We start from the raw sequence: 23,659 nt of genomic DNA on the forward strand, positions 1-23,659 counted from the left end.
CTATCAAATTATGTTTGGTTGTAAGGTAACATGGGTTAATATTTAAACTAAATTTTAATGGGGGTATACTTAAGTCAATGTGTCATTTCATCTTTCACAATAAGGTTATTATAGCTGTGCTTGTCATCTTGGGGGTTTTGAGTGCTGAAGATAAAGGATAGTGGTTAGTTAATTTCCATCTCTGATGTCTTTCTTTACTCATCACAGGAAGTAAGCTAAGTAATTTGTTACAATGAGAAATGAAATGATGACTCAGTGGTTTTCCTGTTCATGTACTTTGTTGCCATGGTCCAAAGACTTCATTCTTTTCATTAGCTTTCTATTTCTGGAGTACAGGTAAATGGGAAGAATGTACTTGGGTGTGGTCTTATGTGAATAGCTTTAAAATATCCAATTCTCATGAGTGCAGGGTATTCAAATTACATTACCTCATCTACTTTAGGTCTTTTTTTTCCTTCTACATTAGAGAGTTAATTCCCAGCACTCAACATAAGTGATAAGATCAACTGTGTGAAAATATAACTGACTTTAGTGTTTGACTGACGATAACATTTCTTTCTCCATTTTTTTTTTTTTTTTTTTTCTCTTTTTTGGATGTAGAATTTCCAACATGAGGTAGGGTCGGGTTACTTTGACATTGTACCTCAAACTAATCACTCTTGACATCCTAAAAGGTTTAAAATTTGGAAATCTCTTTGGGTATTTTAGTCTTCAGTCTGTTCCTTTATTTATTATTTATCACGTTAAATATAGAAACAAAAAACACATTTTAGTATACCACACCATACAAAGGGAGCTCTGGTGGCATAGTGCCTAAGGCATTTGACTGCTAACAAGAAGGCTGGAGGTTCAAACCCACCAGCCACTGCTCAGAAGTAAGATTGGGCAATCTACTCTCATAAAGATACTGCCTCAGAAGCCCAAGAAGAGGTCACTATGAGTGGAACTGACTCGACTGTAGTGAGTTAATTAGCTAGTACACCTTACAAACATGTTCCCTTCCACACTGGATTTTTTTGTCTTCTGCCTGGATTACTTACATAGCCTCTTCAATTATCTTGTACTCCAGTTCCATTTTCCTGTAATCATTATTTACATCAAGTTGATTTTTTGAAAACTCAAAATTGCTTGTCACTCCCTGCTTAAAATTTGTCAGTAACTCTCCATCTGATGGCTAATGTCCAAGTATTTAATGTAACAAATAAACATCTCCATATTCTTGCTTCTATCTCTCTCTTGTTCTAACATAACAAACTTCTCTACATAAATTACACAAATGCATTCTCCTCTGTTAAGTATGTTTTTTTCTATACCTGTAGGCATTTGACTGCTAAACAGAAGGCTAGCAGTTCAAACCCACCAGCTACTCCTCGGAAGGAAGAGTGGGCAATTAACTTCCATAGAGATAGTGCCTTGGAAACCAAAGGAGGGGTCACTATGAGTCGGAACCGACTCAATGGTGACTTGATGGCAGTGAGTTTGTATTTTTTTTATGGTGCTTATCAATTACATTATTATAAGATGCCAGATTTTGCATCTTTACCTTCTTTTAATTACTAAGAGCTACTAAATGAGACAATCTATGTAAAACATTTAGCAAGTACTTGGTATGCAATATACATATATTGTTAGTAATTGTTTTTACTACTACTAGATTCTAAGCAACTTTGTTTTTGTTGTTGTTGTTATGTGCCATCGAGTTAGACTCAACCATAGCGACCCCTCCTTGGGTTTCCAAGGTGGTATCACTATGGAAGTAGATTTCCCAACCTTTCTTCCAAGGAGTGGCTGTTGGGTTTGAACCACCAGCCTTCTGGTTAGCAGTCATGCCTTTGGTACTACACTACCAGAGCTCCCAAGCAACTTTAGGGTAAGAGTTATATTTTTTCACCTTTGAAGCTTCAGGGTTTTGCACTGCATAATCAACTCAATAAATGTTTTAGAACTGAAATACAAGTGATGTCCATTTTGGTATAGCATTTCATATGGCCCACATATTTACCACATTACGAAGCCAAGTTATGACTTCTTTCCCACAGTGTTTGTTGTGAGAGCTTATACTTAAGAGGAAGTGAGAGTTTCTTCTTCTACTTAAGAAGAAAAGAGAATATTAAATGGCCTCAGAATATTCATGCTGCCAGTTTATTATCCCTTGGAAAGTTTCATCCGTACCACTTTCCAGATTCTAAAAGCCAGGATCCATATGTCCTTCAATTAAACACCAATGAAGGAGTAGATTTGAGACACAGAATAGCTAAGAGGACTTGGAGGAAAGGTGATGATCTTCTAAGAGCTATTGACTGTGATTGGTTTGAACCGACCAAAGAATTAAGAACTAGAATGAGTTTGTGAAACTCTTAGGTGATAGTGTGAGCATCCCTGACCAACTGGCTTTAACAAAGAGATGGTTGAATATTAAGAAAAGATAATTAAAAAATTTTCTTCTTGAGATGAAACTGAAAAAAATGAAAAAAAAAGCATGGAAACTTGTAGCAGGAAAAAAGAGAACCTAATTTCTATTTGTTATAATTGAGCAAGGGGAAGGAGAAGCTCTGGATATGAGATAGCCTAGTTGAAAATGGCAAGGAATGGACTCTAGCCAACCTCTGAATTTCTGTGGGAGACAAAATGGAGGATGTGTTCAAGGGGTTGAGGGAAGAAATGTGAGGATTTCTCTTTTTGATTTCATTTTTAAATGCTTTGAATTAAGGAAACATATGATATACCTGAAACATCTTAAATTTAAAATATGCTGTCCTAAATTAAAGGACTCTTTTATTTGAACTATTAAAAGAAATAAAATTGGAAACTTGTCTTGAATTAGTGAAATACTGGTTATACTAATTCTTCTTATAGATATCTTATTATTTCTGAAGCAGAACTAGATACTTTCTCTCCCTTACCTTCCTAAGGACTTCATTGTCAGCATTCTTAGGGAACATTAACTTGTATCAGTAGCCTATTTCTACTTTTATTTTTCCATAAGATTAATAGGTACAAATAAGAAAAAGAGATAGTTGAGAAATTACAATGTAAAAAAAAAAGTGTCCGTTTTTTCAATCTCATTTAAAATATCTGATTTTAAATATAGTCCAACAAATATTCCTTAAAAACAATTTAGTCAGTGTATAATGTAATAAAACTAAAATATAATAAAAATATATTCCAAACCACACTAAAGGTAAGAATAAAGTGATCCCAGACCAGTTTGCATGAGAAAGTTGAAATACAATTGCTATAGATGTCTATCAGTGCCCTTACAGGAACCCTGTTGGCACAGTGGTTAAAGTACTAGGTTGCTAACTGGAAGATTAGCAGTTCAAACCCACCAGCTGCTCCACAGGAGAAAGAAGTAGCAATCTTCTTCCATATGGAAGTAGCAATGCTTCCATAAAGATTTGAACTTTGAAAACCCAATGAGGCAGTTCTACTCCATCCTATAGGATTTCTATGAGTTATAATCGACTCAGTGACAAACAGGTCTTTGGTTTGGTATAGAACCTCAATAATTTGAGTAGTGACAACAACTTGGTTGCTAAACAAAAGGTTGGCAGTTCAAGTTCAGCCAGATATGTCTCAGAAGAAAGACTTCTAAAAAATCAGTCATTGAAAATCCTACAGAGCACAGCTCAACTCTAACATACATGGGCTCCATGAGTTGGAATCTATTCAATGGAAACTTGTTGGTGTAGGTGCAGTATTAGTTGATCTTGATACAGCCTGAAAGGGGAGATAGCCTTGCATCAAGATCCTGGAGAATCTTGTGGATGAACAATGGAGAAGGCCCTGGATGATGATATTAAGGGGAAATTAAAATACATTAAAAAATGAGGATTTTAGAACCTATTTCAAGTGAAGATCCAGGTAGTTATCTAACTGATTAAAACTAGGATAATGAACCTATTAGACTAAAAGAGAAAAAAAAAAAATGGTTAAAGATGACTATCAGGAGAGGAACGGATCAACAAACTATGGTACATACACACAATGGAATACCACGCAATGTTGAAGAACAATAATGAGTCTGAGAAATATCTCCTAACATGGTTGAACTAAGAAGCCGTTATGCTGAGTGAAGTCAGTCAATCACAAAAGGACAAATACTATATGAAACCACTATTGTAAAAAGTCAAGAGAAGGATTTCACAGAAAGGGAAGTGTTCTTTGATGGTTACCAGGAGTAGCGGGGAAGGGCAGGTAAGCCACTAACTAGAAGATAGACACATATTAACTCAGGTGAAGGGGAAAAATGTATAGTAATTGCTTATTTACAAGAAAAAAATAAAGATGATTGCGCAAATATCCTCGTGAAAGGTTGTATGTGAAAGAGAAATGCTTGTGTAATTATAGGAAAATCTAAGGGCAGAGTCTAGTGAACATACCGAGTTAGGATTAGGTGAGTAAGAGTTTATACATTTACATACACAATAACCACACTATTTTTTTGCAATAGAAGGTGGCAAGAACCATAATCTTACTAAACCAACTACTTTCATATTTGTAGAACCCTTTCCAACTCTTACTCTTGGGGAAGGGTACATACTGAGATGTATTAATTATTGTATATGGTGAGGAGCAGTTTTAACTGGAAGCTAGGAACATGCCTAGGGCCAAGAAAGAAATGGACTTTGTTTTTCTGGTAATCAAAGAGTCTGGAAGAAATAGGTCAGCTTTGGAATGGGGAGGAGTACGTGTCAAGAATGTTTACTTAAAATTTTAATGACAGGACAAGACCACCCAGAATGAAATAATGGAGGCTTGAAACCAATGTCATATGGCTTTAAACTAAATCCATCTAATTGAATGGTGCATACCTGTGTACCTGGGCTTATCTTGCCATATGTAGTTTGTATATGGAATTCTGCATTGTGGGGAAATGATTACTTTCCAGAGTCCCACATATGTGTCAGAAGCTCTGGTGCCATAGTGCCTAAGGCATTTGACTGCTAACCAGAAGGCTGGTGATTCAAACCCACCAGTCACTTCTCAGAAGGAAGGTTGGGCAATCTACTTCCATAGAGATACTGCCTTGGAAACCCAAGGAGGCATCTCTATGAGTCGGATCCGACTTCATGGCAGTGTGGGATACACTGTGATGGAAGGGGAAACACAAGGGAAGTAAAAGAGGAGAGGTGTGTGTTTATCTCAGGGGATATCCCAAAGTAGCCCAAGGTAAGTACAAAAAATTTGCATTTTAATTTTGTACTTAAATATTGATCACAAAGGCTCTAAGTGTTTCACTAAACACATATATTTTATTAATTAATAAATCAAGCAAGTAATTCAATAAATATTTATGAGTTCTGACTATGTACCAGCACTCTTCCATGCACCGGAGAAACAGGATGGAATGCAACATGTTCCTTTTCTCCCAGAGCTGAGAGTGGAGAAGGAATACAATTACACTGCTATGTAAGCAGGTCTGTAAATGCATAATTATAACGTAGTGTGGTCAGATTTGCAAAGTGTTCAAGGTCACACTGATAGCTAGTGGACAATGTTACTATTGTTAGTCACTGTCAGGACTATGCCAACTCATGGTGACCCCATATGTGCAGAGTAGAATTGCTCTACAAGGTTTTCAAGGCTGTGATTGTTCAGAAGAAGATACCCAGGCCTATCTCCTGAGAAGCCTCTGGGTGAGGTTGAACTGGGAAGGTTTTGGCTAGCAATTGAGCATTTAACCGTTTGTGCCGCTCAAGGACGTAGTGGTACGATAAAGGCTAGAATTCTCCCTTCTTGATTGTGAGCCCACCGTTAATTCTGCTCCAACAATACTGCATGCCACCTAAAAGTAAATATGATCAAACAGAAAAGTATAATTTTGAATGAAGATTTTTAAGATGATTATTTGAAAATTGACAAACCTGGACGCAGCTGGATCGACACTTCTCCTGGTGTCACCTGGGTATTAATTTCATTTCCACTTGGTATTACATGCACAGATGGGCATTCTATTGAATCAACCGAGCAGCCTTTGCTTATTAAATTGGAAACAATATCACAACGTTCACTCCTTGATCCACCTGAAATGAAAACCTGTTTAAAAGAAGCAAAGTCATGGACTTTCTTAGTGTATATCATCTCAATTGTAACCAAAGAAAACCAGATTACAAATATTACAAAGAAGCCATCTTCCAAGCGCAAGCACACCAATTATGGAATTGTGCAAAACAGCTGCAAGTTTCCCCTAAGAGTACTGGCAAATCTGCTTTAAATAAAACTTTAATTTCTAAATCTTATTTTAAAAAGGGAAAATTTGAATTATTAAAAAGGATATTTAAATCAACCATTTTCAATGCTGTTAACTGATCACTGTAAAATTATACCAACTTAATTCTTTCTAAATATTTTACTTTGGAAAGATTGCTCCAAAAGGAAATTTAGTCAAAATAGACCTTTCAAAGGTTCCAAATGTGAGCCTTAGTTCTCAAAGAACCCAACTGGTATGTATGTTTATTATAGACTGTTACGTTTGGAATATGAGTGTGAGTCCTTGGAAGTCACATGTCTAATTAAGTACTGAAAAATTCACAAGGTAATGAACTGTAAATCTACATTTCTTAGACCAAAAAATCCTCCAACTTCTTATATTAAAAAAAAAAAAAAAAAAGCCTGTAAATAATTAAATAATCCAAATAAGATGTTGGTAATAAGCATGGAAAAATAAGATTGCAGCTCAAATTCTCCTCAATTTGCAACTGAATTTAAAAATTTTACTATCATTCCACATTGATTAGTTGGTGGTTATCCAATACCCATCCGATAAGTCTGGAATTAACAAAGCAAGCTTAAAATTTAATTTCTCATGGCTGGGGAAAAAATTGGTATTTTAATATTCTGTGGTACCATTCAGACTGTTTCCAAGCAAGGGAAATATAGTAAAAATTTTGACTTATGTTTTATTATATATAATGGTGTGCCCTGACTGATTCGGGATATTTGTTTGCATGTGTTAAATATTTGCTCATGAAACATCCTGGCGGGGGTTATTTTGGTCTGGCATTCATGTATTCCTCCTTTAGTTCAGCCGATTCAGAGTTAGATTTCTAATAAATTCATCATTCAGTCAAAAAATGTCAATTAAATACTTACTCTGGGCCAATAATTTGTTAGGTGCTCAGGAAACAGAAAATGGCAAGAAAGATATATCCCTGTCATCAAAGAGCCAACAGACTATCATGGATTCATTAATTGAACAAACAAATGTAATTATGACAGGAAGTAAACTTAGGGGAAGTTGAATATCACAGGGCTATGGAGAAAAGGGATTATCATGCTTAAAAGGACATGAGAGCAGAATAGGAGGTCAGTAATTATGAACGGGGAAATCTTGGGATTGGTGAGTAATTGGATAGAATGGTGGTAAACAATGCAATAACATTCATACAAGGATTTTATTTTAATTCCTCTCTCAATTTATAGCAAGGGTTGGTAAACTAGGAACAATGAGACAAGTGCAGGTTGTGGCCTGCTTTTGTATGGCTTTTGAGCTAAGAATGGTTTTTACATTTTTGAAGGGCTGTTAAAAAAAAAAAATAGAAGAATATGTTACAGTGACAGTATGTGGCCCACAAATACTACATTTTTACTCTGGGGTTCTTTACAGAAAAAAGTGTGTTGACCTATATGATTTGGAACACACTTATGTAACTATCATCAAGGGGCAAAACAAAATGTGACCTTCTTTCCAATCAATATTTCCAGGTGTCATTTGGTGAATGACTTCTTGGAAATGGAAAAATTCAAATTTGCTTTGCTCTTGACCGTGCATCTAGAATTCAGCCTAAACTTTAACAGATTGAAAGTTTTAATTTCTTGTATCTAATGTCCCCACAAAATGTGAGATTTAGTGTATAAACTTGGAGTTCCTAAGAGAAAGAAGGTATATTAGCCAGTGAAGTATGTGTCTCAGTCCTCCTGAGAACTTCAGGCTAGGTGTAGGAATCATACCTCTCTTTGAGCCTGGGGGAATATTGGGGGCGCTTAAGGCTTGATGAGTTCTTGGGCGGTGCAAAGTATAGCACAATGGGCTGCTAACTCTAAGAAAGGCCTGGAGATCTACTTCTGAAAAATTAACTATTGAAAACACAGTGGAGCACAGGTCTACTTTCATCCACATAGGATCACCATGAGTTGGAAGCAACTCATGGCAACTGGTCATTGGTAAGGTTTGATACCTATTTGTCCATTTATGTCTCAAAGGACAAGCCAAAGATGTGAAAATTCAATATATTAAAGGATGGTACGGAAATAAAGTATAAATAGCTCTGAATTTTCTTTTCCACCCATAGACTGTGTTATTTGTGTATTCAGAATGAAGTAGAAGCAGTTAATTCACTGAAAGTATACATTAATCTATGTCATTTGACCTTTAAATGTCAAATAGTTTTACTGAAAGAAGCAACGTAGTTATTTTGCAATGTCTGAATCAGCATGGCTCTTTTTACCCCACTCTAAAAACTAAGTTAGAAAAATATTGCCAATTTGACAATTAGGTTTGAAAATGGAATAAAAAACTGTGGAATCAAAATAAGGAATGGAATGCTGCCCCTGCCCACTGTGGCCTACTTTCTACTTTGTATAAAAGAAAAGCAATTTGAAACCACACCCTTTTAATTTTTGGTATTTGGTGTCATTTTAATTTCTTCTAATTCTTAAGTTTTATTTTCCTATAGGAAACACACAAGCAAAATCCTACTCCAACTTTCTGCATGGAAAACCTATTTGAGAATGAAAAGTCCAGGTTGAAGTTACTCCTGTTGGCTTTTCACCAATTGTTACTTTATCCATTTAATATAATAATCTTGGGATATAAATTTTTTTTTCTCCTCCTCATTTCTGAGTCTTCCCAGCTTCTAAATTTGGCAACTTATACAGAAATAAAATAATTCTATCGTCTTCCCTGTTATGGATTGAATTGTAATCCCCAAAACATATGCTGGAATTCTAACTCCTGTACCTGTGGGATGAAATCCCAATTGAGAATTGGGTTTTCTTGTTAGGCTAAGGAGGTCCTATGTGTGTAGGGTGTGTCCTAAACCTAATAGCTACTGAAATATAAAAAGATCAGATTGGACACAGAGAGAAACAAGCTGATATGGGAGAAAGATAGATGCCATGCAGACATCTCCAAGGAAACGAGAACACTAGAGAAGTGCAGACAAGGATTCTCCCCCAGAGTGAACAAAGAGAGCCTTCCCTGGAGCTGGTGTCAAATTCAGATTTATAGCCTCCTAAAAGTGTGAGAAAATAAATTTTTGTTCATTGCAGCCACCATTTGCGGTAGTTTTTTTTTTTTTTTTTTTTATCAATAGCAGCACTAGCAAACCAAACACTCCCTTTTAACAATGAATGCTCTTCACATTATATTTTAATATAACTATGCTCCAAGACTGTCATCTAAACTTCTGGCTACATAATCACACCCTGAACCAGATGTATCAGGCAGGGTAGGAAGAGAATTCTTTAGAACTTGTCATTTCTTTCACGTATGTTAGAAAAGAGAGTGAAGAGTTAACTAGGCAGTATCACTAAGGTTTTTTTTTGTTCTAATGGTTTTCCGATTACTTTTATGTAGTATGGTGGGAGAGAGAAGATAAAGTATATAAAACAGCAGATTAGCATTTTACACAAGAATGTAAGCAAATTTAATATAATCTGCCTAAATTTTCTTGTGGTCTTTTACTTTTGAACCAGTTTTGAAAAGTACACATGCCAGGCTTATTTTGTTACTGTTTATCTGTTCTAATGAAGAGCAGAGGAAAACTACCCCTTCCTTGCTTGCTCTTCCACCCTGCCTGGTAGAGAAATAAGGCATCCTTTGTATCTGTGCCTAAATGGTGGGTGATTTTCAAAATTAACCATTACATTTTTCCTTTTGATGATGTAAAGTCAGCCAGTGGGAATGGACAGCTCCTTCTGTTAATGATGAGGACGCTGTTGTCTGAATATTCACCCTGGGATTGGATTCTTAACACAATCTCCTTAGTTCCCTAATCTGAATAAATTGTTTCAGATTCTCACTAAAGTCCTGCACAGTCACACTCCTATCTCTTAATCACTGCCTATGTGCCAAAAATCTCCCTATGGATTATTTCCTTTGATCTTCACAAAATTCTGAAGTAAGTCCAATTATTATTTCCATTTTCAAGATGGGAAAAATAAGGCTTATAGTTGTTAATGTATCTAACTATATAGCTAGAAACTGTTGAAACTGGGATTTGAACCCAGATTGGTCTCACTTCAGAACCTATTTTCTCAACACCTATATAAGACTATATTGCAGTACATAGAAGAGCATTTTGAGATGTGAACAGCCAAGTAAATTTCCAATTGTTTTCCCTGGGGTCCCATCTGAAGGATCTGACCAACAGTGGACACAAGCTCACATTCTCTGTCTGGCAGCTGCCCCTTTTCCCCTCAGCTTACTCATTCCATCTGACCACTTTTCCTGTGAATACTCAAAACCAGCCTCCCGTGGCAGGATGAATACTGCTAGTTTCAGAGCTCTGAGTTCAGATTTTTTATGGCAGTTACAGGGACAAATGGAAAAGAGGTTCCTTATCTCCAGAATCTGACTTTCTATACAGCTGGCGCATGACATGTGGCTGACGACTGGGTTCCTGAACCCTCTTTTGAAAGTTGCTCCACAGTATCCTCACTAAAGTATTTAGCAATTGGCATAAACTAGGATTCTAGGGATCTCCCTTAATGATATAGTACAAATCCAAAATGGAGGACTGGTTTGGGATAAGGAAACAAGCCATGAAGAATTCTTGACAAAGAAAAACATGTAAATAAACTCCAAACTCAAATTTTCATAGATGAGAAAAGGGAGGCTCAGACTGTAAGTGAATTCAGTCTGGTCATTTGGCTCAGAGAGGGTGATGGGACTGAATCAAGATACTCGGAAACTGTCCTCACTATGACAGCACCTGACTCCATGCACTCTGGCAAGGCACCACCTACTTCCTGAGTGACATTGGGTTTTCCCGCTGATGGAGTCCAGAGCACACCCAGGAAGGCTTCATGCAGGTCTCAGTGAGAGGGAGGTTGACTTCCAGACTTGTACTTCTCTTGAGCTCCTTCCCTGCCTCTATCCTGACTTGATTTATTAAAGAAAGTGATGGCTATCAGTCTTTGCTTCTTGTCAGCTTTCTTTCTCCTCCTGGGGCAATCAGTGACAAGAGAAGTAGGTAATATGATGGTAAGCACAGTGAGGGGAGAAGGTAGTGGAGGGCAGAGCTACAGAGCTTCCTTCACAGCAAGCAAAAGGCCTTTCAAGAGCTATTTCTGCTGATTCCCACAGCCATTTAATCATTACCTGGCAAACTTACAAAAGAAGAAGCCCCAAATCAGGAGGGTTTTTTTTAAGTCCAATTTATATATCACTCACAAACAAACAGAACAATTTTAGGGCCAAGAAAGATAGAATTCATTCTTATCTTTTACTAAGAAGTTTTTCATTGAAATATTCTTCTCTTGGTAGAATTTTAAAAATGCTAATTTTGAAGAGAATGAATGTACACAATATCTGAGGAATGAGGTCATATGTCAAAAGAAAAGCATCCCATTTCTATAAGTAATAAATGGATTAAAGTATACTGTTATGGAGCAGTCAGTCACCCATCTCCAAGTATTTAAAATAAAGCAAATGAAGTGAATCAATAACTTGCTTTTTTAGAAATAAGCAAATATGAGAGAATGATTCAACTTGGATATATAACCTAATGCCTCAAGCTGCAGCAAGAATTTCACAACAAAGCTTGCTGAACTATCAAAAGTTACTAGCTGGGTTTGCCAATTCTCTCTATAGAACAGATGGAAAGCATAAAATGGTTTGCACTTCATTTCAAAATTACCATAATTTTCCTAATAAAACAGTTACATTTTATATTCAGCCAGATGCACTGTTTCCAGCCATAAAACCAAATAAAATTTTCCTGATGTTAAGCAGTACCTTTATTCTGAAGCACCTTCAAGGCACAGCGTATGTGGGCAATGAAATCATACTAGAAAAAAGGTCAACTGTGAAGAAATGAGGGAAAAAGCCAAAGAAAAAAGGCACACCTCTTGAGCACACCATCCGCATTCTGGACCCAGCTCAAGGCACTTGGTACACGATGCTGCATTGGAGTCCGCACATCTATTGTCTTCTGTAACAGAGTATAAAATGAAGGATTACTGGTTTAGTGTCACACTGGACATGTATACATTTCCATAGTAAAACATCAAAACCATAGTAAAGCATCAAAAACACACAATTGTTTTGGGGAGCATCAACCTGTGTTCTTCCACTGATCCAACATTTCCTGGATGGTGCTTCCTAGATAGTTTCATAAGATTGGAGAAAATGAGAGTGATGAAATAAGAGTTCAGTTGGATTTTTCGTTTTGACTTGAATTCTCCTGCAATAGCAAGGGAGTCTCCAAATGTTAAAAATGTTGAAGTGTGGTTGTACTTAATATCATCTGAACCAAGTAGGTGTTTTTGGTTATGGAGTTTTTATTGTAGAAATAGTCATATACATACATCAATCTCAATAGGTAAAGGTGAGTCATGTTGAGTCATTGTGAATGAACTTTTGGAGACACATTCTCTCTCTCTCTCTCTCTTTTTAATTTTATTGAGTTTTCGGTGAGAATTTACACAGAAAGTTAGGTTCCCATTTGATAATTTCCACACAATTTTTTCAGTGCCATTATCACAATGTGCCAGCGTTCTCTTTCATTGTGTTCTGTTTGCTCCCTTTCCAGTACTCTATACTAGTTTCCCTGCCCCTTTATCTTTACATCTTTGCTTTTAAGTAACTATTGACCTTTTGGCCTTACACTAATGATTTTTAAGTACAGCACTGATCTTACAGTAATAACTTTTTATTTTGTGTGCCATTCTGCCATTTCACTGGGGGTGATCTCAGGGGATAGGCTTGGTTCTAGCTTTAAAGAGTGTTTCAGGGCAATAGAGGTAGCTGTCTTTTCTCTACTGTTCCGATTTGTTTTGGCTTTTTATTATTATTATTATTTATTTTTTTCCAAATAAGAGTTTGAGTTCTGCTCTATGCCAACTCTCCCTTTCTAGCTGGGACCATCTATTATGACCCTGGCCAGAATGGCCAGTGGTGGTAGCTGGGCACCACCTAGTTCTGGTTTCAGGGTAGATGAGGTTATGGCTCATGCAGACTTATTTTTTCTCTGAATTTTTGTTACTTTTGCATTGTTTCATTTCTAGCAAGTAGAGACGTGTAGTTGTATCTTAGATGGCCCCTCACAAGCTTTTAAGACCCCAGATGCCACTCATTTCACTAAGATGTAGATCATGGTTCTTGTGAACTATGTTATGCCAATTGACCGACTTGTCCCGTGAGACTGTCTATGGCTGAGACATATTCTTGATGGGTAAATAAAGTAATGAACATTAGAATCACGGTCATCTTAATAGTAATTATTTTCCTTCGAAGGACATGAGAACTAGGTGTAATGGCAAGATTTACTGTTTTAGAAGTAAAGTGGCTAAAGCAGACAAGTTGTTTTAATTATCCCAGTTTAATTTCTCAGACTAGATCGCTTTAACATCATGACCAATTCATTTTCCCATGCATTTCCACACCGGCTGTGATATTTGAGTAACACAGTTGTGCCTGGAAACTATTTCCCTTGATCCCTCCTAGCCACTAACTACTTATACCATTAAAAAGAAGCTCATTACTACAGACTTAAACACATAAAATATCATACAGAATGAATGATAGTTTATTGTGAGTTTTCAGTGGAACAGTCACATCCTTTCCATAGTCTATCCTTCCCTAGGAAATGTCTCAAGGACAGTGGGCAGCCTTGTCATAAGTAGCTCACAGTGCATTTGAGGAGTTGGCTGTACAAACAAGCAGTCAAATCCAGTATGACAAAGGCTACAAGAGAGTCATCACCAAGGAGCTCTAACACCATAAAAGAAGCTTCTCATTGCTTTAGGGGGAGGAGCAGGGTTGAAGAAAGAGGGCATATTTAAATATGGTTTCCCAGATGTAATAAGACTCTTCGCTGTCTCATTTTACTATTCTAATCTGTGTTTGAGAAGCTCTGGTGGTGCAGTGGTTAAAGCATTTGGCTGCTAACCAAAAGGTCAGTGATTCAAACTGAGCAGTTGTTCTGTGGGAGAAAGATGAGGCGGTCTGCTTCCCTAAAGATTTATAGTCTTGGAAACCCTCTGAAGCAGTTCTACTCTTCCTAATGGGTCTCTATGAATCAGAAAAGACTCCATGGCAGTCTTTTTAATCTATGTTTATGCATTTAAAGAAATTTAATAGACATAGTATAAAATCATGCAGGTGCGTGTGTGTGTGTACATGTGTGTATAATCATGCATGGACATGGTAATTTTAAAGGCTAAAGAGCCCACATAATCTTTGGTTGCTCCCATCCAATCAGTTTCTATTTTACTATCTCTCTCTCTCAACTTTCCCCAACATTCTGGAATAAAGGATAAAAATAGTCTTGACCTGGAGGAGGTACGGGGGTGAGTGTACGCAGTGGGGAGAGGGAAGGAGGCACTACTGGGGGATAAACACAGCAGAGCAGCCCTAACTGGGGTGACGGTGAGCACCCTTCTCTGTATTTTATTGGACTACTGGATGACCAATGGGTTAAACAAAACCATCCTTTTCTGGTGCTTCTAATGCTTTGTCTTCTCTACCTTGGTTTCAATTTATAGAAACTTTTTATATATATTAGCCAAAACTTCTTCACTGAATTTTCCAGATCTGACCTAGAATTCCAAGAACTAAAAATAATACTAATGTTTCAGGCTCCGTTTGCTACCAGCTTGGCTCTGTCTGTGCCCCTCCTCCACCTAACTACAAAGATTCCCTAGCCTCAAAACTTTTCATCTGGCTTAGCCTGAAAAACTGTAAAACTTGCTTATTCCTTAAACATTCAGAAGTATGAGTGACCTTTTTAATTTTGTTCCCAGAAAGAAAACTGGTTTTGGTTTAGAAATCAAGCACATTTGCAGACCCAACTTAACCTTTACCAGCTTAGCCTTAACCCAAGTGGAGTGTGGAGTGATGCCTATTTTAGTTGAAACGTGACCACACCTTTAACTTAACAGGTAGGACTTCTGCACTGTCAGGTCTCACGGAAGGAAAGCTACAGAGTCTGAATCGGATCTTTGTTTCTAATGGTCTCCAACTCTGTGCTAAGTTGACCCAAACTCAAGCTCAGGTCAGGCTTCTTCTACTCCCTTAGCACATGTGGTAAATAATGAATTTACTAACAAAAATCCTTGTTTCTTTGTATTCTGTTTTCTGACTGTTTTCTTTAAAAAGCTGTAGTGTCACCTTCAGTTCTCCAACTTCAGACACCTAAAGATGACAACTGAGAAAGATAGGGACTTTGGTCCTATCAGTATTCCCCAGGTTCCAGGGCTAGCATGTCTTAGAATCCACACTAGTACAAGAAAAATGAACCCATAAATGGATATGGAGGCGGCGGACCTCTGCAGAACTGGAAAAACATCATAAATTGAATTTCCTGGGAAGAGTGTCAAACATTATTGCTGGAGAGTGTCATGGTTAGACTTCACAGAAGACAAACCAGATGCACTTTGGCCAGCAGAATTTTAAGAATTTTCTTTTTAATTTCAAAATATGCAAGTAAGTAAAAAAAAAATTGCAAATATCACATTCATTATAGAAATTCTTTACACCGAATTTGCCAACACTTGTTAGGAACCCTCCCCCTCCCCATACCACCACCATCACCACACACACACAAACATATACACTATCATCTGAGTGAGTAGAAGTCTTTACATTGCTTGTTGTTGTTGTTGTTAAGTGCCGTCGAGTCGTTTCTGACTCATAGCGACTCCATGCGCAGCAGAATGAAACACCGCCCGATCCCGCACCAGCCCCACAATCCCTGCTATACTTGAGCCCATCATTGCAGCCACCGTGTCAATCCATCTCGTTGAAGACCTCCCTCTCTTTCGTTGACCCTCCACACTACCAAGCATGACATCCTTCTCCAGGGAATGGTTCCTTCTTACAACATGACCAAAATAGGTGAGACAAAGTCTGGCCATTCTTGCTTCCAAGGAGCATTCTGGCTGCACTTCCTCCAGGACAGATCTGTTAGTTCTTTCAGCAGTCCATGGTACTTTCAGCATTCTTCGCCAGCACCACAACTCAAAAGCATCAACTCTTCTTCGGTCTTCCTTATTCATTGTCCAGCTCTCACATGCATACGAGGCGATTGGAAATATCATGGCTTGTGTTGGGCGCACCTTAGTCCTCAAGGAGATATACTTGCTCCTCAGCACTTGATACAGTTCCTTCACAGTTGACTTTCCTAATGCTACACATCGTCTAATGTCCTGACATTGCTTACCCCTCAATATACAAGTGCTGTTTACAGTGACCTGGACTTTGTCATCAGCATCCAGGTCTTCTCAGTTCATATGTTGTTCCATCCCTGATTCAACATCATGCAAAGGCTGGTTTCCTATGGTGTTTCCTAGCAACCTTAGATGCTGACACCTCAATAAACGGTATGCATGAGTGGTTCTCCTTCCCACTCTACAGTTGCAGTATCTATTTGTTCAGCTATTTGTCTAGTGATGATGCATCAATGATTTTACTCTTTATGCTCTAGCATTGCATTTCTAGTAAGGATAATTATGACTCCTAAAAGAAATTATGGATCCTAATGGAAATTCTTACCTAAGCCCTGGTATTTCAATCACCTTATACACATACAAAAGCTGGACAATGATTAAAGAAGAACTAAGAAGAACTGAAGGAACTCTGGTAGTGTAGTGCCTAAGGCACTTGACTACTAACCAGAGGGCTGACGGTTCAAACCCACCAGCCACTCCTCAGAAGGAAGGTTGGGCAATCTACTTCCATAGTGATACCACCTGGGAAACCCAAGGAGAGGTTGCTATGAGTCAGGTCCAACTTGAGGGCATATAACAACAACATCAACAAGAATTGATGCCTTTGAATTATGGCCTTGGCAAAGAATTTTGAATATACCATGGACTGCCAGAAGAACAAACCAATCTGTCTTGGAAGTACAGCCAAAATGGTCCTTAGAAGTGAGGATGGTGAGACTTCATCTCACGTACTTTGGACATGTTCTCAGGAGAGATCAGACCCTGAAGAAGGGCATCATGCCTGGTAAAGTAGAGGGTCAATGACAAAGAGGAAGAGCCTCAATGGGATAGATTGACACAGTGGCTGCAACAATGGGCTCAAGCAATGATGGGAGGATGATGAAGGACCAGGCAGTGTTCCACTCTGTTGTACATAGGTCCACTATGAGTTGGAACCAACTTGATGGCCTCTAACAACAAGGGAAATTCTTAAGTCCATGGAAATAGACTGATAATGTTTTAAATCACATCTCCTCAGATCCTTCTTTTTTGCAAATTTAGTCCTCAGAGCCTCAAAATTCCCATGCCATTAAAAATTGTGCTGCCTGGACAGACAGAAACTAGCAGAGGATCTAAAACATATTGTCAGTAAGTGTGCACATGCTAAATAATTCTATTGATCTATGATCTGGGGCTGGGAGCCTTACATTTTCTCAATATGTTGCAACTCGAGACAATAGATGTGGTGAAGTACTGTTGCTAAATGGTTACAGGAACATACTTCCACACTTCATAACACTGCTACTTACTAGCTATGTGCCATTAAGTTAGTTGCTTAAATTCTCTGAGCCTCTACTTCCTTCACTGTAACACAGGGTTGTTGTTATTTGCCGTGGAGTCCATTCTGACTTATGGAAATCCCATGGGTGCAGAGTAGAACTGTTCTGTAAGGTTGTCATGGCTGTGACCAATCAGAAGCAGATCACCAGGGCTGTTTTCTGATGAGCCTCTCAGTGGTTTTGAACTGCCGATCTTTTGGTTAGTTGTGGAGTGCTTAATCATTTGCTCCACACAGGGACTCCTTAACAAAGGGTTAACTAAACTTCTATCAAAATACTGATATGAGAACAAAGTGTGGTAAAGCATGCCAAGCATAGTACTTAAGGAATATAGACAATCAATAAATGGAACTGTTGTAATATTATTATAATTAATATGGTAATGAATTACATGTATGTATATATATATATGTATGCATGTATGTGTGTATGTATTTAGTTATAGATTCAAAAATGCTATTTATCTTCAAATTTGTTGTAAATGTAATTTATTATCTTTAAAAGATTATCCTTGGGTCATAAAGACAAAATAAAGTTTTTAAAGTATGGTGATTGAACAACAACAACAAAATAAACTCCTACATTTATTTTAGTTGTTCCAAAATGAATTTTAAAAGCTATTTAGGTCAAATATATACACACCAGTCCAAACTCCTACAACTCTGGTATGATTGAAACTACTGGAATTCTGAATCACTGAAAATCGCTTAGAATAATTTTTTTCAGGAGCTCTTCTGGCTTAGTAGTTAAAGCATTAGGCTGCTAAACAAAAGGTCAATGGTTTGAACCCACCAGCCACTCTTGTGGGAGAAAGATGAGGTAGTCTGCATCTCTTAAAGATTTACAGACTTGAAAACCCTGTGAGGCAGTTCTACTCTGTCCAAAAAGGATCACTTTGCAGTGGAATTGACTTGATGGCAGTGGGTTAACATTACATTGACTTTAGCTGAATAATTTTTTGAATTACTTCCCAGAATTAAATGTTTGTGACGCATGTGAAATGACCTCTATAACTGTCTGTCATAAAGCATAATAAATACCCATCATCAACAGGATAGAGTACACAAAAATCAGGAAAGAATTTATTTGTAACACTTTTTTTCTTTTTTATATGATTTAGTGGTATAGTGCCTAAGGTATCTGACTGCTAACCAGAAGGCTGAACATTCAAACCCACCAGCCACCCCTCAGAAAGAAGATTGGGCAATCCACTTCTGTAGAGATACTGCCTCGGAAACCCAAGGAGGGGTCGCTATGATTTGAACTGACTCCATGGCAGTGAGTTGAGTTAGTTGATTCAAAGACACTCTGGTGGCTTAGTGCCTAAGGCATTTGACTGCTAACCAGAAGGTTGTTGGTTAAAACCCACCAGCTGCTCTGTGGAAGGAAGATGGGGCGATCAACTTCCATAAAGATTTACTGCCTCAGAAACCAAATGGGGGTTGCTGTGAGTTGGAATCCACTCAATGGCAGTGAGTTTTTGGTTTGGATAGCTGATTCATATTATTTTGAGAATACTTAAGAATATAAGTGAGAATGGAAAGAGAATATCCCCAGCTTCCAAAAAAACTCATAAAAAGACAATAGAAGGCTCAATGTTTAGATTGGGATCTTTCAATAAGTCAAGTGATCAGATCAACTGATAGTTATAAGAAACACTTCTAGTGTCTTTCAGCTCTAAAATCTATACAATAAAATGAGGAACAAAATTCAAAATCATAAAAAAAAAAAAAAAAAGAGACGAGTTTTGCTGATCTGATAGAGCTTGGTGAGACCCCTGAGACTACGGCCCCTAGTTCCCTAGCCCCCTAGCCACCCTTCAGGTCTGGAATTGAACTCACTTCTGTGCCTTCCAGCCAAACAATAGACAGGCATGTGGGGTGAACAATTACATCAGGTAGATACACTTCTTGGAGCGATCAGTCATGGCAGAACAGAAGTGCAGTGTTTGCACAGGGAGACAGCTCAGGGGATGTGAGTGCATAGGGTTGGGGGGAAGGACATAGGGAAGAGGTAACTATGGGGAAGAAGTGGGAAGAGAGCTGCTACTTTGTGGGGAATTGTAGTCAATGTCATGAGACAAAATGTGTATGAACTGTTGTATCAAAAATGAATTTGCACTCTAAACTTACACCACTCAAATCACAATAAAAATTAAAAAAAAAAAAATCCCCTGCAAAATAAAAAGAAATTAAAATTAAAATCTATATAACAACATTTAAAGGAAGTCCATAGTTATCTGGAATAAGAAATAAATAAAACTGATAGACAGTATTTGGTATTCAGAATCATTCATTCTAGATTCTCAAGTGACTTTTAGACAGAATGATTTGTGAGAAATGCATTTTTTTTTCCAGGCAGAATCCCTTCCCTAATTGCATTTACTACACAAATTAAATTAAACATGGATAATTATATAAAGTTACTTCCTTTAAAAAGAACAAAGTAAACATTGTTATAATGAATACATCTTCTACTTTGATAACAGGAAAATCAAATCCAGGCAAACTAAGTACACAGAGTAAAGTTCAGATATAACTTTGTGGCTTCCTTGTTTAAGATGTATATACCGTAGTCATGTAAATGTTACAGATCTCTTTCAAATACACTATCTGATTATTGGAAGCTCTATTTTTACACAGAGATTTCACATATGATATCATTTGATTTAAAAATTAAAGCAAAGAAATAAATTGATGTACTGATCACTTGCCATTGCATAGGTTATTCTAAGTTTTAATTGTTTCCTGAAAGCCTCTACAAAATATAGGAAGTAGGTGGTTAGGTCTACTTCTTTGAAAATAAGAGTATAGGATACAAAAAAAAAGGCCATTAAATGTTAATGGAAATTAAGTCAAGGCGGATGAGAGAGAAGTAGGAAGCATGAAGTGCTCTTTGGGAAAGGTAGATCTGAGTAAGGAAACTGAAAAGCTAGAGAAGATACCATACAAGGAAGTTCATGCCTTAGAGGGCATTGCAAAACAAGGGGAGTAAGGACACAGTACAGCTACATCTAATTCTTTCCCCCCCCCTAGTGTTACCCTTGGATTTCATATATACAAAATACAAAACAGCACTCTTTGTTTAATAATACTTTTCATTTGCAGTTTTATTTAGTATTCTTAATAAACAATATATAATCTTACAGCTGAAATAAAGCAGCAGGACTGATTAGATAATATTATAAAAGTTATAATACATCTGTGACAAAACTTCAGCTACTGAAGTAATTTTTACTCAACAAATGCATATTTCAATTGTGTCCCTTACAGAATTAACTGAAATATTCACTTTATTATTTGTAATCTGCTACTAAATTATACATTCAGGAAATACTACTCTTCAGCAGCAACTCCCAGCATAGATTGGCAAATTCTTCTCCTCTGCCTCTACCACACTGTTTATTTCAAATTGGTAGCAAATACACATTTAATGCATGAAAATGGAAATGAGTATTTTTATAGATGGAACCATTTTGCCTAAATAATTTTGCCTCTAATTTCACTTGAAAAAAAATGCACCAGTATTTCTGTTTAGCAAACAAAAATTGCAGTTTGGGTTCCTTTCTTTCTGACTTCTTCTCTTAATCTGTTAACTTTTCCATCCAGTGTTTGGCTTGATGGTTAAAGGATGTATTTGGAGAAAAAGGTGGCAGTGTGATTACACTCAAGTCTTACATAGTAGCTCAGAAGAAACTGTGAAGAAATGAGGACATTATAAGAATAAAAAAAAAATGTTTTAGTTCTCCTGAGGCAGAACCTATGATGAAGATACTTGGCAAGTAATTTATTGGGGAGAAGGGAAGGGAGGGATGTAGGCCAGATGTTAAGGTTAGCTGATGGTGTAGCTGAAATCTGTCCTCTGCCTGATCCTACCCAGAGCACTAAGCACAAATGGCTCCACAAAGTTTGTTGTCTCACCTTGAAGCAAGGGGATCTGATTTTACTCCCATATACCAGTCAGTCATTGACTGCAGACAAACCAACAATGGTGGGTATAGGCAGGGAAGGGTCACCCTCCCAGGCATCTCTGTGCAAGGAGCAATTCTTCTGAGAAGGGGGCAGTTACTAGCCAGTAACAATCAGATCTCAGAGCAGTTTGAGCTGAATGTACCAAGCCTGTAAGAGGTATGTAGGTGGGATGCCAGCACCATCTACTACAATGATGGATCCTAGAGAATGAGAAATGATTAGAGTTTTGTGGCAGAGATTACTGTTTACCTGCACTTCTTTATGAACAGCATCCTGGTTTGATGGCATTGAGAAAAACTGAAGGGCCCATTTCTCTGTCTTGTAATAATGGTGGTCCTTTGACTGGTTCCGATGGTTGAGACGGAGCATAAGTTGCTGACTGGGGCTTCTGTAAACCTTCTCAAAAGAGGGCTGATTCACCTGGAAGGCTCCTTTTCACCCTATACTTGTCCTGGTTTTTCTTGCCTGGAACATAGATTGTGATGTCTAGGTCTGCACCAGCCATCCTCAGACCCGAGAGAAACTTTCTTAAGAAACCCAATGCAAAGCATATTGGAGATAAAGGGGGTCCAGGCCGTTCACAGCACTGCAAAGTCACAGTACCCACTCTGGGTTGCTTCTCAGACTGCATCTGATGTAAGAGGAAAATTAATTCCAATCTTACTTAAGTCACTTTTAAGAGCTCTCTTACTAGCAGATGAACACAATCCCTTACTGATAAAATTTTATCCTAGTTATAAAATATAAATTAATAAGAGATATTCCTGAGTAGGATTAATATAAAAGGTTTTAAATATCAAGCATAAAATTCCTTTATATGAAGTGGACCATTCATGCTGAAGAGATGTATTTTTTCATGTTTTGTTTGCTTGTTTTTCCTTTGGGAAGTTGAAATATTAGATCAAGAGTTCCTTCCAGGAAGATAGGTGCTTAGACACATTTTCTTTGTATCTCCAGTGCCTGAGCCTAGCATGGTACCAACCATTTGCTACTGATTCCAATTCCTGGCAACCACAAGTGTTTGAGAGTAGAACTGTGCTCCACAGGATTTTCAATGGCTCACTTTTTTCTGGAGTAGATGGCCAGACTTTCTTATGAGGTGCTTCTGGGTGGATTTGAACTGCCAATCCTTCTACTAGCAGCTGAGCACTTAACCATTTTGTATTACACGGTGCACACTAATGAATGCATAATCAGCAAATGATCTTCTAAATTTAGGTTTAATTTGGCAGTTTAATTCCTAAGGATTTTTATCCCTCTTCTTTGCTCATATTTTTAATTCATTGTCATTTCCAAAACTCATTTATTGCAAAAGGCAATATGGGTGTGCTTACTTAATGAAACAAATCTGGATGAACTTATCCTGATGCTTCCAACAGGATTTCAAGCTGGTTCATTCCAGTTTGACCCCCTACTGGCAATTTGCTTTTCTACCCCAGATGTACTGAATCAGAATCTACATTTTAGCAAGATCACCAGGTGAGAATACCTGGGGATACTCAGTATGTCTGAGGTGGAAATGAAATTCTCAGCAGAGGGTTGAACTGGAAAGAACCAGTACATAGTCCAGGTTTCCAAATGGGAAAAACAAAACAAAAACAAACCTAAACATATAGTGACTAATTTTTAAATTTTTTTTTCCTTCACACCAATTTCATCTTCTAATATTGTATAAGTGATTTTTTTTTAAAAAATATTTTAAAGCACTACTCTGGACATACAACTGAATGATTGAGTTGCAATAGTATTTTGTTACCGAATCAGATGCAAATACATGAAATTACCTTACTTCATTGTTCTCATTGCTAAGATCTAAATTCAACTACAGTTCAGCATATTTCTTGCTCCTAGAGAGATGAGTAATTCCTGACTGAGAACTTCCTTATAATGCCAGTGTTAAGAAATAACAATAATATTTTAGTTAGGGTTATTAAAAAAAAAAAACAAAAGCAAAACCCAAAGCCATCGAGTCAA

General features: G+C 37.4%; 1 protein-coding gene across 1 annotated transcript in view; it reads right to left on the bottom strand.

Moving 5' to 3' along the window:
* Positions 1–23,659, bottom strand: part of ITGB8 (integrin subunit beta 8) — a 97,243-nt gene that overhangs the window by 39,030 nt on the left and 34,554 nt on the right. Inside the window, exons 2-3 of the mRNA XM_007946003.2 lie at positions 12,073–12,158; positions 5,868–6,039 (exon numbers count right to left, since the gene is read on the bottom strand). Coding sequence (XP_007944194.1) covers positions 5,868–6,039; positions 12,073–12,158 — 258 coding nt within the window. The remainder of the gene's footprint in view (positions 1–5,867; positions 6,040–12,072; positions 12,159–23,659) is intronic.

The sequence above is a fragment of the Orycteropus afer genome, unplaced genomic scaffold, assembly GCF_000298275.1.
Source record: "Orycteropus afer afer isolate SDZICR_OR568_19922 unplaced genomic scaffold, OryAfe1.0 scaffold00008, whole genome shotgun sequence".
NCBI classification, from domain to species: domain Eukaryota; kingdom Metazoa; phylum Chordata; class Mammalia; order Tubulidentata; family Orycteropodidae; genus Orycteropus; species Orycteropus afer.